This window comes from Gorilla gorilla, chromosome X, assembly GCF_029281585.2.
Source record: "Gorilla gorilla gorilla isolate KB3781 chromosome X, NHGRI_mGorGor1-v2.1_pri, whole genome shotgun sequence".
Taxonomy (NCBI): Eukaryota; Metazoa; Chordata; class Mammalia; order Primates; family Hominidae; genus Gorilla; species Gorilla gorilla.
In genome coordinates this window covers 97,127,794-97,140,090 of record NC_073247.2, presented here as the reverse complement: position 1 = coordinate 97,140,090, position 12,297 = coordinate 97,127,794, and the positions used below count along the sequence as shown (strand labels likewise).

General features: G+C 39.6%; 1 protein-coding gene across 2 annotated transcripts in view; it reads left to right on the top strand.

The window, feature by feature from the left end:
* The window catches only part of POF1B (POF1B actin binding protein), a 103,662-nt gene that overhangs the window by 48,633 nt on the left and 42,732 nt on the right, over window positions 1–12,297 (top strand). For both annotated transcript variants that reach the window (XM_004064460.5, XM_019019018.4), the window contains exon 7: window positions 126–256. In XM_004064460.5, coding sequence (XP_004064508.2) covers window positions 126–256 — 131 coding nt within the window. The remainder of the gene's footprint in view (window positions 1–125; window positions 257–12,297) is intronic.

The following is a 12,297-nucleotide window of genomic DNA, read 5'->3' as shown; positions in this document are numbered from 1 at the left end:
TGAAAAAAATGGCCTGATTTATGTGATGACTTTAGTAGGTTATCTTTCTTTCGCTTCAGATAAAAATATCTATGAACTTAGAAAAACTTAATATTGCTTACAATTGTGATTGATGTTTGCTTCAGGTGATAATTCAGGATGATGGCCCTGAAAAATTGGACCCCAGATATTTTGGAGAGTTGCTTGCTGATCTGAGCCGTAAGAATACGGATCTATATCACTGCTTATTAGAACATTTGCAGAGAATTGGAGGAAGGTACTGTAAACATATTATTTGCCTTGATGTTGTAGCTACCAAACATTTTACAACATTCTAGTACTTTAAAAATAGACTTCAGTTTTAGGTTCACAGCAAAAACTCTAGTACTTTCTATTTTTTTATTTTTTTTAATTATACTCTAAGTTATAGGGTACATGTGCACAACGTGCAGGTTTGTTACATATGTATACATGTGCCATGTTGGTGTGCTGCATCCATTAACTCGTCATTTACATTAGGTATATCTCCTAATGCTATCCCTCCTCCCTCCCCCCAGGTAACAGGGCAGATATGAGCAAATGTCTCATTTTAAGAGTTAATGTAGATTATGAAAATCATCAGACAAAAAACAAAAAACACAAGCCCTTTTAGGATTAGTAAAGAATTCCATGTACCTTCCTTTGTGATGTACTTTCATGGCACAAGCAACATCTTGGTCAAGGAGCTCAAAAATGCATGGCATACTATAACTTGTTTTAAGATATTACACTGATGATATTAGGTACCGTCCTACTGCCAACACACCACTGTTTGTCTTCCACTTATGTGATTTCAACATATGTAGGCCAGAGTTTAAAATATATTTGATATGTCACATATTATATATAAACTTTGTATATTATTATCTATTACATTAAATTAAAAATATATCAATAGATATAAACATAAACATAATTTTATGTAACACAATATAAAATTATATAGATTTAAATAGATATTCATTAAAAATTTATCAACTGTTCATGTGTAGATGAGACCATATTTCGTCATGAAATGAATTCTATAAGCTACACCCCAAAAGGTGCCTTCTACTATATAGTTACAGCATATCTGTGGCCATCTGTCAGGCAAACTCTAGGAAAGCTCCACAAATTCAAAATAATTTGGAAGATAAAGGAAAGTCAATAGAATATTTTCTAATTCAGACTTTTCACTAACTAGATTCTTCTAATTCTTAGATTTTAAATAATATATAATTTTATATAATATATAGGTTAATGTAAATGGGATGACACCATATATACTATTTTGTATGTTTTCTCACTCAAATATATATAGTATATATTTTTCCATGTCAATATTTTGGTGTCTGTAATGTATTCTCTCTTAATCTCTTGTATATCTTGTCTTTTCTCCATGTATTAGCTCCCTCCCACTTGATTTTTCTTGCTTTCATATTAATGACTACAACCATTATCTTACTGTCACCCTCAACTGCTTTGCCTCCTTATTGAACTGCCCTTCCCACTTAGCAAAATCCCAACTCTGGATTACTCTAACTCTCTGCCTTATTCTCTTTTTAAAAAAAAAAAAAAAAAAAAGACCACCACCTCCTTCATCCAACACCCACTATCTTTAGAATGCAGAGGGCTCCATGAGGGCTGCTTTATTTACCCTGATGTCCTTGGTGCATAGTGTGGTGGCTGGTTTACTGTGGTGCTCAATAGATAGTTGCTGAATGAACAAATGCCTTCATTACTGTTATGCCCACGCAGCTGATCACTGCTAGAGAAAAACAGAGCCATTTATTTGAACTGGTGCCATTATAAATGCATGATTTCTATCTTCAACTTGGCCTTCATCATAGTTTTATCCTAATCAACACCATCTCCATTACCCACTACACAAACAAGTCTCCCTGTTTCCCATTACCGAAACAACTATTTCATCTCTTCTTTTTTTTTTTTTTTATTATACTTTAAGTTTTAGGGTACATGTGCACATTGTGCAGGTTAGTTACATATGTATACATGTGCCATGCTGGTGCGCTGCACCCACTAACTCGTCATCTAGCATTAGGTATATCTCCCAATGCTATCCCTCCCCCCTCCCCCCACCCCACAACAGTCCCCAGAGTGTGATATTCCCCTTCCTGTGTCCATGTGATCTCATTGTTCAATTCCCACCTATGAGTGAGAATATGCGGTGTTTGGTTTTTTGTTCTTGCGATAGTTTACTGAGAATGATGGTTTCCAATCTCTTTACACATGTTCATTATTTTAAAATATTTCCCTTAATGTAATAATCAGCTATATGTTAAGCATCCACCATGTGCCAGGCATTATCTATATTACCTAATTTGCATGATAACCTTGCAAACTTTCAGATGAGGACCCAAAGAAAATAAGTTATTAAGATCACACAGCTACTAAGTGCCTGAGATGGATTCAGACATTTTTGAGTACTGCTTTACCTATAATCTATGAACTTTTCTGCAAAGCCTTCCCTAAATCTTCAGTTTGTCCTAGGTGCTCTACTTCGGTGCATTAACCATGCCCTGTGAATATTTCTATCAAAGTATCACATTGTAAAATTCAGAAGTATATAGGACATAGTCTTAAGTACCCTTATTCTAGATCCAGAGTTCATATCCTGGGTTCATGTCACAGTTTGTTTGTTTTTTTTTTTTTTACATACTAAATGTATAGTATCAGGCAAGTAAAAATACTTATCTCATTCATTTGTTAAAGCAATAAATGAGTTAAGACATGTAGTTACAAGTGGCATCCGCATCATGTGAACATTTAGAAATAGACCTAAAGAATTAGAAATTCTGTGGGGAGGGCTCAGCAACACGCTCTTCAGAGGATTCTGATACATGATCAAGTTTGAGAACCACTAAACTAAAGTTGCAAAAGTGGCAAAATCTGGAACTAGAACCCACACTCTGAGAACCAATTTTCCTTAGGAAAATCACTTAACCTTTCAACACTAGATGTATAATATCAGGCAAATTGTTTAAGATTTTGTAGTGGCTCACGCCTGTAATCCCAGCACTTTGGGAGGCCAAGGCGGGCGGATCACGAGGTCAGGAGATCGAGACCATCCTGGCTAACATGGTGAAACCCCGTCTCTACTAAAAATACAAAAAATTAGCCAGGCCTAGTGGCGGGCGCCTGTAGTCCCAGCTACTCAGGAGGCTAAAGCAGGAGAATGACGTGAACCCGGGAGGCGGAGCTTGCAGTGAGCGGAGATCGCGCCACTGCACTCCAGTCTGGGCGACAGAGCCAGACTCTGTCTCAAAAAAAAAAATAAAATAAATAAATAAATAAATAAATAAATAAATAAAAAAGATATTGTGTACAGGGAGTGTCACTCTGTTCCTTTTTCTGCCCAATGTAATTCTAGCCACCATCTTCCAGTGTTGAATAGAGATATACTCCACGCTGACCTTTCCACCTCCCTAATCTACTGTCTTTGCTTCCACGTTCTCCGTCTCTCCCTCCCCTTTTGTATCCACTTTTCATATTTTTCCAAAATGCAATTCAGCAATTAGTGGGCTGCAAGGTAAAAATTAAGGAAGTTTGTCACATGAAACCATTCTGGTTACTTTTTAAAATTCTGATATTAAGTGCTATTTATTGTTCCTTGTTTTGTTTCTTTGTTTTGTTTTCTTATTTATAGAAAGAAAAGTGACTAGGGACATGTATACCAGGTTGGCATTTGAATTGGGAGAAGTAAGGATTAGTATCTTTTAAATGCAAAAGGTCTATTAATACTATCATAATTCCAGTTAAGAGTAATGCAAAGCTACAAAAACTGCATTGTGATTCACATTTTTAACTTGCTTTAACTTTGCATCTATACATGTAGTTACTTTAGTAAAGCATTAAAAAACAAGAAGATATTTCTACTTTTGCTAGGCCCTCCCTATAAATTCTATTTTGGGCAACACAGGAAATACCATATAGGTACATGCAGACAATTGCACGTATGTACTCATGCCTTGGAAAAGGGAACCTTCGGTTCTCTTTCTACTCACTAGTTCATATAGTTTTATAAGTGTGTGTGAGAGGTTCTGCACAGTAAGTGACCCTCTTGTCTCTGTAGGCAATATATTACTCATAAGCAATTACAAAGAAGGTAGAGGTAGGAGTTAACACACTACAACTATTTTACTTTAAAATAAATATTATGGGGGCTGAAGAGGGAAGAATCTGGGAACCCTGAAAGGGGCTACCACACATTGGGGCTCCTTTCTAGGCCCCAACAACTTCTCGGGAAGGAGTGAGTTGAGCAGGTAAAGAGCAACCTGCACTTGCCCTGGGCCTCTGGAAACCTGCCAGCAGGAGACACCACAACTCCCATGAACATGTGAGTTGGCAGGGAGAGATGCTTAGAGAAGTGGTAGGGGCAGAACTCCAGTCAGTGCGGAGCCCAGAGGGTTGGTGTGGGAGCCTCTGTGGTGGAGCATGGCCAAGGATGCCCATCCCTAGGACACTTTAGCCCTAGGGAAACTGTTGGACCTAAACGTTGCAGGGTAGTCTTGCCCATGAGAAGAGGCCAGAACACCCCTCAGTCTACTGCCTTCTCCCGCGGCCCCAGACTGGCTCTGCCTGCTTGTAGTGCAGCCTCAGATGCCCAGGTGGGGTGCCTCCTGGGAGCCCTCATTATACCTCCTCCACTGGCAGACAGTACTTGATCAGTGAAGAGCTCAAGTGGGAGGGGAAGCAGCCCCCGTGGGCATGCACCAGTCTGCCCGTGTCCTCCCCACAACAGCCTCCCTCCTGCCACTTTCCTTGCACGCACTCTCCCATGGCCACCCCCAATCCGTCACATCGTTTTGATAGTGTGTGTGTGCAGACGGGCCTTGCCTCCCCTTTCCCACTAGCATGAATGTGCGCATGCATCTTCCTGTGCCACAGCTGCCAGCGTCCGTGCATCCCGCCCCCCAGTCCCCTGCTGTGCCGCCATTGTCATCAGAGCATTCGCCGGCTCAGAGACCACTAGTCCAGCACCCACCAGCGCCCCGCACTTGCACTGACACTGCTGCCTGTGTGAAAATATGTGGGGAGACCAGTGGACCCAACCCCACCCCCCAGCAGTAGCTGCCGCTTGTGTGAATGCGCACACAAAGGGCGCGCACAGTCCAGTGCTACCAGTGCCCCACCCCTGCGCTAACACCACTGCCGGACAAACGCATGCAGGGACACTGGCGGAGCCTGATACCTCCCCCACCACCACCATGCTGCCACCGCTGCCACTGTGAACACCACCACAGAGGCCGGCACGCCTGCACCTGCAATCTCCATGTTGCAGCCAATGAATGTGCACCCCACCATACTGCCACTGCCGTTGGCATGTGCAAACGAGGGTGGATCACACTGCCACCACTCTACGGAGTATGGTGGCTGGCACCACCCATAGGAGTGTTGTGACCAGCGGTCCAGGAAGAATTCGGCCTCTCCAGTGTGGCAAGTTCCTAACATTCAGGGGCCACATATCAAAGCCTGGCCCAATACGACTCCCCAGAATTAGAGCATGCACTTCAGGAGTCCTTAGCTGAGTCTTGGCCCCCTAAAATCCTCCAGAAATGAAGCCAATCGACTGTACTCACCTTATACTACAACCAAACCTCCAAGGACACCAAACAGGATAAAAGAAAAAAAATAACCAACCAAAGGTCAGCAACTTCAAAGATTGAAGGAACATCAGCCCACAAAGATTAGAGATAACCAGTGCAAGAACTCTGGCGACTCAAAAAGCCAGAGTGCATTCCTACCTCAAAAGGATTGCACTAGTGCCCCAGCAATGGTTCCTAACCAGGATGAGAAGGCTGAAATGACAGAAATAGAATTCAGACTATGGATAGGAACAAAGATCATCGACATGAAGGAGAAAGTTGAAATCCAATCCAAGGAATTTAAGGATTACAATAAAACAATGCAGGAGCTGATAGACAAAATGGCTATTATAAGAAAGAACCAAACTGATTTAATAGAGCTGAAAAACACGCTATAAGAATATCATAATGTAATTGCAAGTTTTAACAGCAGAATTGACAAAGGTGGGCAAAAAATCTCAGAGCTTGAAGACTGGGTCACCAAAATAACTCAGAGAAAAAGAACAAACAATAAAGAAGGATGAACAAAACATCTGAGAAATAAGGGATTATGTAAAAAGACCCAATCTATGACTCCCGGGCATGCCTGAGAGACAGAAAAATGAAGCAACTTGGAAGACATATTTCAGGATCTCGTCCATGAAAATTGCCCCAACCTCACTAGAGAGGCCAATATTCAAATTCAGGAAATGCAGAGAACCCCTGCAAAATACTACACAAGAAGACCACCCAAGACACATCGTCATCAGATTCTCGAAATGAAAGAAAAAATGTAAAAGTCAACTAGACAGAAAGGGCAGGTCACCTACAAAGGGAATCTCATTGGGCCAGCAGCAGACCTGTCAGTAGAAATCCTACAAGCCAAAAGAGAATGGGGGCCTGTATTCAGCACTCTTAAAGAAAATAATTTTCAACCAAGAATTTCACATCTGGCCAAACTAACCTTTACAAGCAAAGGAGAAATAAGATCCTTTTCAGAGAAGCAAATGCTTAGGGAATTTGGTACCACCAAACATACCTTACAAGAAGTCCTAAAGGAATTGCTAAATATGGAAAGGAAGACCTTTATTAAACACCATAAAAACACACTTAAGTACATAGGCCAGTGATACTATAAAGCAACCACATCAACAAGTCTACATAATACTCAGCTAACAACATGATGACAGGATCAATACCAACCTTGAATACAAATGAGCTAAATGCCCCAATAAAAAGGCACAGGGTGGCAAGTTGGATAAAGAAGCAAAACTCAAAGGTATCCTATCTTCAAGAGACTCATGTGACATAAAATGACACCCATAGGCTCAAAATAAAGAGATGGAGAAAAATCAACCAAGCAAATGGAAAACAGAAAAAAGCAGGGGTTATAACCCTAATTTCAGAAAAAAACAGATTTTAAACTAACAAAAATCAAATAAGACAAAGGGCATTACATAATGGTAAAGGGCTCAATTCAAGACCTAACAATCCTACATACATATGCACCCAACACAGGCACACCAAGATACATAAAGAAAGTTCACAGAGAGCTATGAAGAGATTTAGATAACAACACAATAACAGTGGGAGACTGCTACACTCCACTGAGAGTATTAGACATATCAGCAAGACAGAAAACTAACAAAGATATTCGGAACCTTAAATCAACACTTGACAAAATGGACCTAACAGATAGCTACAGAACTCTCCACCTCAAAACAACAGACTATACATTCTTCTCATCTGCACATGGCACATATTCCAAAATTGACCCAAAAATTGAGCATAAAGCAATCATCAGCAAATACAAAAAACATGAAATAACAACAACTACACTCTTGAACCACAGTGCAATAAAAATAGAAACTGATGCTAAGAAACTCACTCAAAACCATATAATTAAATGGAAATGAAACAACCTGCTCCTGAATGACTTCTGGGTAAATAATGAAATTAAGCCAAAAATCAAGAAATTCTTTGAAACGAATGACTACAAAGATACAACATATCAGAATCTCTGGGATATAGACAAAGCAATGTTATAAGGGAAGTTTATAGTACTAACCTCCCATATCAAAAAGTTAGAAAGATCTCAAATTAGCAACCCAAAACCACATCTAGAGGAAGTATAGAAACAAGAGAAAACTAACCCCACAGACAGTAGAAGACAAGAAATAACCAAATTCAGGCTGAACTGAAGGAAATTGAGACCTAAAAAACCATACAAAAGAGCAATGAATCCAGAAGCTGGTTCCTTGAAAGAATGAATGAGAAAGATAGACCTTTTTTTTATTTTTTTATTTTTTTATTTTATTATTATTATACTTTAAGTTTTAGGGTACATGTGCACAACGTGCAGGTTAGTTACATATGTATACATGTGCCATGCTGGTGTGCTGCACCCATTAACTCGTCTTTTACATTAGGTATATCTCCTAATGCTATCCCTCCCCCTTACCCCCACCCCAGAACAGTCCCCAGAGTGTGATGTTCCCCTTCCTGTGTCCATGTGCTCTCATTGTACAATTCCTACCTATGAGTGAGAACATGTGGTGTTTGTTTTTTTGTCTTTGCGATAGTTTACTGAGAATGATCATTTCCAATTTCATCCATGTCCCTACAAAGGACATGAACTCATCATTTTTTATGGCTGCATAGTATTCCATGGGGTATATGTGCCACATTTTCTTAATCCAGTCTATCATTGTTGGACATTTGGGTTGGTTCCAAGTCTTTGCTATTGTGAATAGTGCCGCAATAAACATACGTGTGCATGTGTCTTTATAGCAACATGATTTATAATCCTTTGGGTATATACCCAGTAATGGGATGGCTGGGTCAAATGGTATTTCTAGTTCTAGTCCCTGAGGAATCGCCACACTGACTTCCACAATGGTTGAACCAGTTTACAGTCCCACCAACAGTGTAAAAGTGTTCCTATTTCTCCACATCCTCTCCAGCACCTGTTGTTTCCTGACTTTTTTTTTTGTTATTATACTTTAAGTTTTAGGGTACATGTGCACAATGTGCAGATTAGTTACATATGTATATATGTGCCATGCTGGTGTGCTGCACCCACTAACTCGTCATTTAGCATTAGGTATATCTCCTAATGCTATCCCTCCCCCCTACCCCCACCCCACAACAGTCCCCAGAGTGTGATGTTCCCCTTCCTGTGTCCATGTGTTCTCATTGTTCAATTCCCATCTATGAGTGAGAACATGTGGTGCTTGGTTTTTTGTCCTTGCGATAGTTTACTGAGAATGATGATTTCCAATTTCATCCATGTCCCTACAAAGGACATGAACTCATCATTTTTTATGGCTGCGTAGTATTCCATGGTGTATATGTGCCACATTTTCTTAATCCAATCTATCATTGTTGGACATTTGGGTTGGTTCCAAGTCTTTGCTATTGTGAATAATGCTGCAATAAACATACGTGTGCATGTGTCTTTATAGCAGCATGATTTATAGTCCTTTGGGTATACCCCCAGTAATGGGATGGCTGGGTCAAGTGGTATTTCTAGTTCTAGATCCCTGAGGAATCGCCACACTGACTTCCACAATGGTTGAACTAGTTTACAGTCCCACCAACAGTGTAAAAGTGTTCCTATTTCTCCACATCCTCTCCAGCACCTGTTGTTTCCTGACTTTTGAATGATTGCCATTCTAACTGGTGTGAGATGGTATCTCACTGTGGTTTTGATTTGCATTTCTCTGATGGCCAGTGATGGTGAGCATTTTTTCATGTGTTTTTTGGCTGCATAAATGTCTTCTTTTGAGAAGTGTCTGTTCATGTCCTTCGCCCAGTTTTTGATGGGGCTGTTTGTTTTCTTCTTGTAAATTTGTTTGAGTTCATTGTAGATTCTGGATATTAGCCCTTTGTCAGATGAGTAGGTTGTGAAAATTTTCTCCCATTCTGTAGGTTGCCTGTTCACTCTGATTGTGGTTTCCTTTGCTGTGCAGAAGCTCTTTAGTTTAACTAGATCCCATTTGTCAATTTTGGCTTTTGTTGCCATTGCTTTTGGTGTTTTAGACATGAAGTCCTTGCCCACGCCTAGGTCCTGAATGGTAATGCCTAGGTTTTCTTGTAGGGTTTTTATGGTTTTAGGTCTAATGTTTAAGTCTTTAATCCATCTTGAATTAAGTTTTGTATAAGGTGTAAGGAAGGGATCCAGTTTCAGCTTTCTACATATGGCTAGCCAGTTTTCCCAGCACCATTTATTAAATAGGGAATCCTTTCCCCATTGCTTGTTTTTCTCAGGTTTGTCAAAGATCAGATAGTTGTAGATATGTGGCGTTATTTCTGAGGGCTCTGTTCTGTTCCATTGATCTATATCTCTCTTTTGGTACCAGTACCATGCTGTTTTGGTTACTGTAGCCTTGTAGTATAGTTTGAAGTCAGGTAGTGTGATGCCTCCAGCTTTGTTCTTTTGGCTTAGTATTGACTTGTTGATGCGGGCTCTTTTTTGGTTCCATATGAACTTTAAAGTAGTTTTTTCCAATTCTGTGAAGAAAGTTATTAGTAGCTTGATGGGGTTGGCATTGAATCTATAAATGACCTTGGGCAGTATGACCATTTTCATGATATTGATTCTTCCTACCCATGAGCATGGAATGTTCTTCCATTTGTTTGTATCCTCTTTTATTTCCTTGAGCAGTGGTTTGCGGTTCTCCTTGAAGAGGTCCTTCACGTCCCTTGTAAGTTGGATTCCTACGTATTTTATTCTCTTTGAAGCAATTGTGAATGGGAGTTCACTCATGATTTGGCTCTCTGTTTGTCTGTTATTGCTGTATAAGAATGCTTGTGATTTTTGTACATTGATTTTGTATCCTGAGACTTTACTGAATTTGCTTATCAGCTTAAGGAGATTTTGGGCTGAGACAATGGGGTTTTCTAGATATACAATCATGTCATCTGCAAACAGGGACAATTTGACTTCCTCTTTTCCTAATTGAATACCCTTTATTTCCTTCTCCTGCCTAATTGCCCTGGCCAGAACTTCCAACACTATGTTGAATAGGTGTAGTGAGAGAGGGCATCCCTGTCTTGTGCCAGTTTTCAAAGGGAATGCTTCCAGTTTTTGCCCATTCAGTATGATATTGGCTGTGGGTTTGCCATAGATAGCTCTTATTATTTTGAGATACGTCCCATCAATACCTAACTTATTGAGAGTTTTTAGCATGAAGGGTTGTTGAATTTTGTCAAAGGCCTTTTCTGCATCTATTGAGATAATCATGTGGTTTTTGTCTTTGGTTCTGTTTATATGCTGGATTACATTTATTGATTTGCATATATTGAACCAGCCTTGCATCCCAGGGATGAAGCCCACTTGATCATGGTGGATAGGCTTTTTGATGTGCTGCTGGATTCGGTTTGCCAGTATTTTATTGAGGATTTTTGCATTAATGTTCATCAAGGATATTGGTCTAAAATTCTCTTTTTTGGTTGTGTCTCTTCCCGGCTTTGGTATCAGGATGATGCTGGCCTCATAAAATGAATTAGGGAGGTTTCCCTCTTTTTCTATTGATTGGAATAGTTTCAGAAGGAATGGTACCAGCTCCTCCTTGTACCTCTGGTAGAATTTTGCTGTGAATCCATCTGGTCCTGGACTCTTTTTGGTTGGTAAACTATTGATTATTGCCACAATTTCAGATCCTGTTATTGGTCTATTCAGAGATTCAACTTCTTCCTGGTTTAGTCTTGGGAGGGTGTATGTGTCGAGGAATTTATCCATTTCTTCTAGATTTTCTAGTTTATTTGCATAGAGGTGTTTGTAGTATTCTCTGATGGTAGTTTGTATTTCTGTGGGATTGGTGGCAATATACCCTTTATCATTTTTTATTGTGTCTGTTTGATTCTTCTCTCTTTTCTTCTTTATTAGTCTTGATAGCGGTCTATCAATTTTGTTGATTCTTTCAAAAAAATCAGCTCCTGGATGCATTAATTTTTGAAGGGTTTTTTGTGTCTCTATTTCCTTCAGTTCTGCTCTGATTTTAGTTATTTCTTGCCTTCTGCTAGCTTTTGAATGTGTTTGCTCTTGCTTCTCTAGTTCTTTTAATTGTGATGTTACTGTGTCAATTTTGGATCTTTCCTGCTTTCTCTTGTGGGCATTTAGTGCTATCAATTTCCCTCTACACACTGCTTTCAATGTGTCCCAGAGATTCTGGTATGTTGTGTCTTTGTTCTTGTTGGTTTCAAAGAACATCTTTATTTCTGCCTTCATTTCATTATGTACCCAGTGGTCATTCAGGAGCAGGTTGTTCAGTTTCCATGTAGTTGTGTGGTTTTGAGTGAGTTTCTTAATCCTGAGTTCTAGTTTGATGACTAATAAAGAGGAAAAGTGAGAAGATACAAATAAATGCAATCAGAAATGAAAAGGGGATAGAAATACAAAAATCCCTCAGAGACTATTACAAACACCCTTATGCACACAAGGTAGAAAACCTAAAAGAAATACATTCCTGAAAACATACAACTTCTGAAGATGGAACCAGGAAGAGACTGAATCCCTGAACAGAACAATAATGAGTTCTGAAACTAAGTCAGTAATAAAGAGCCTAGCAAATAGAAAAAGCCCAAAACCAGATGCATTCACAACGAAATTCTACCAAATGTGTAAGGAAGAGTTGGTATCATTTCTGCTGAAACTCTTCTGAAAAAATAAGAAAGAGGTACTCCTTTCTAACTCATTCTATAAGACCAGCAT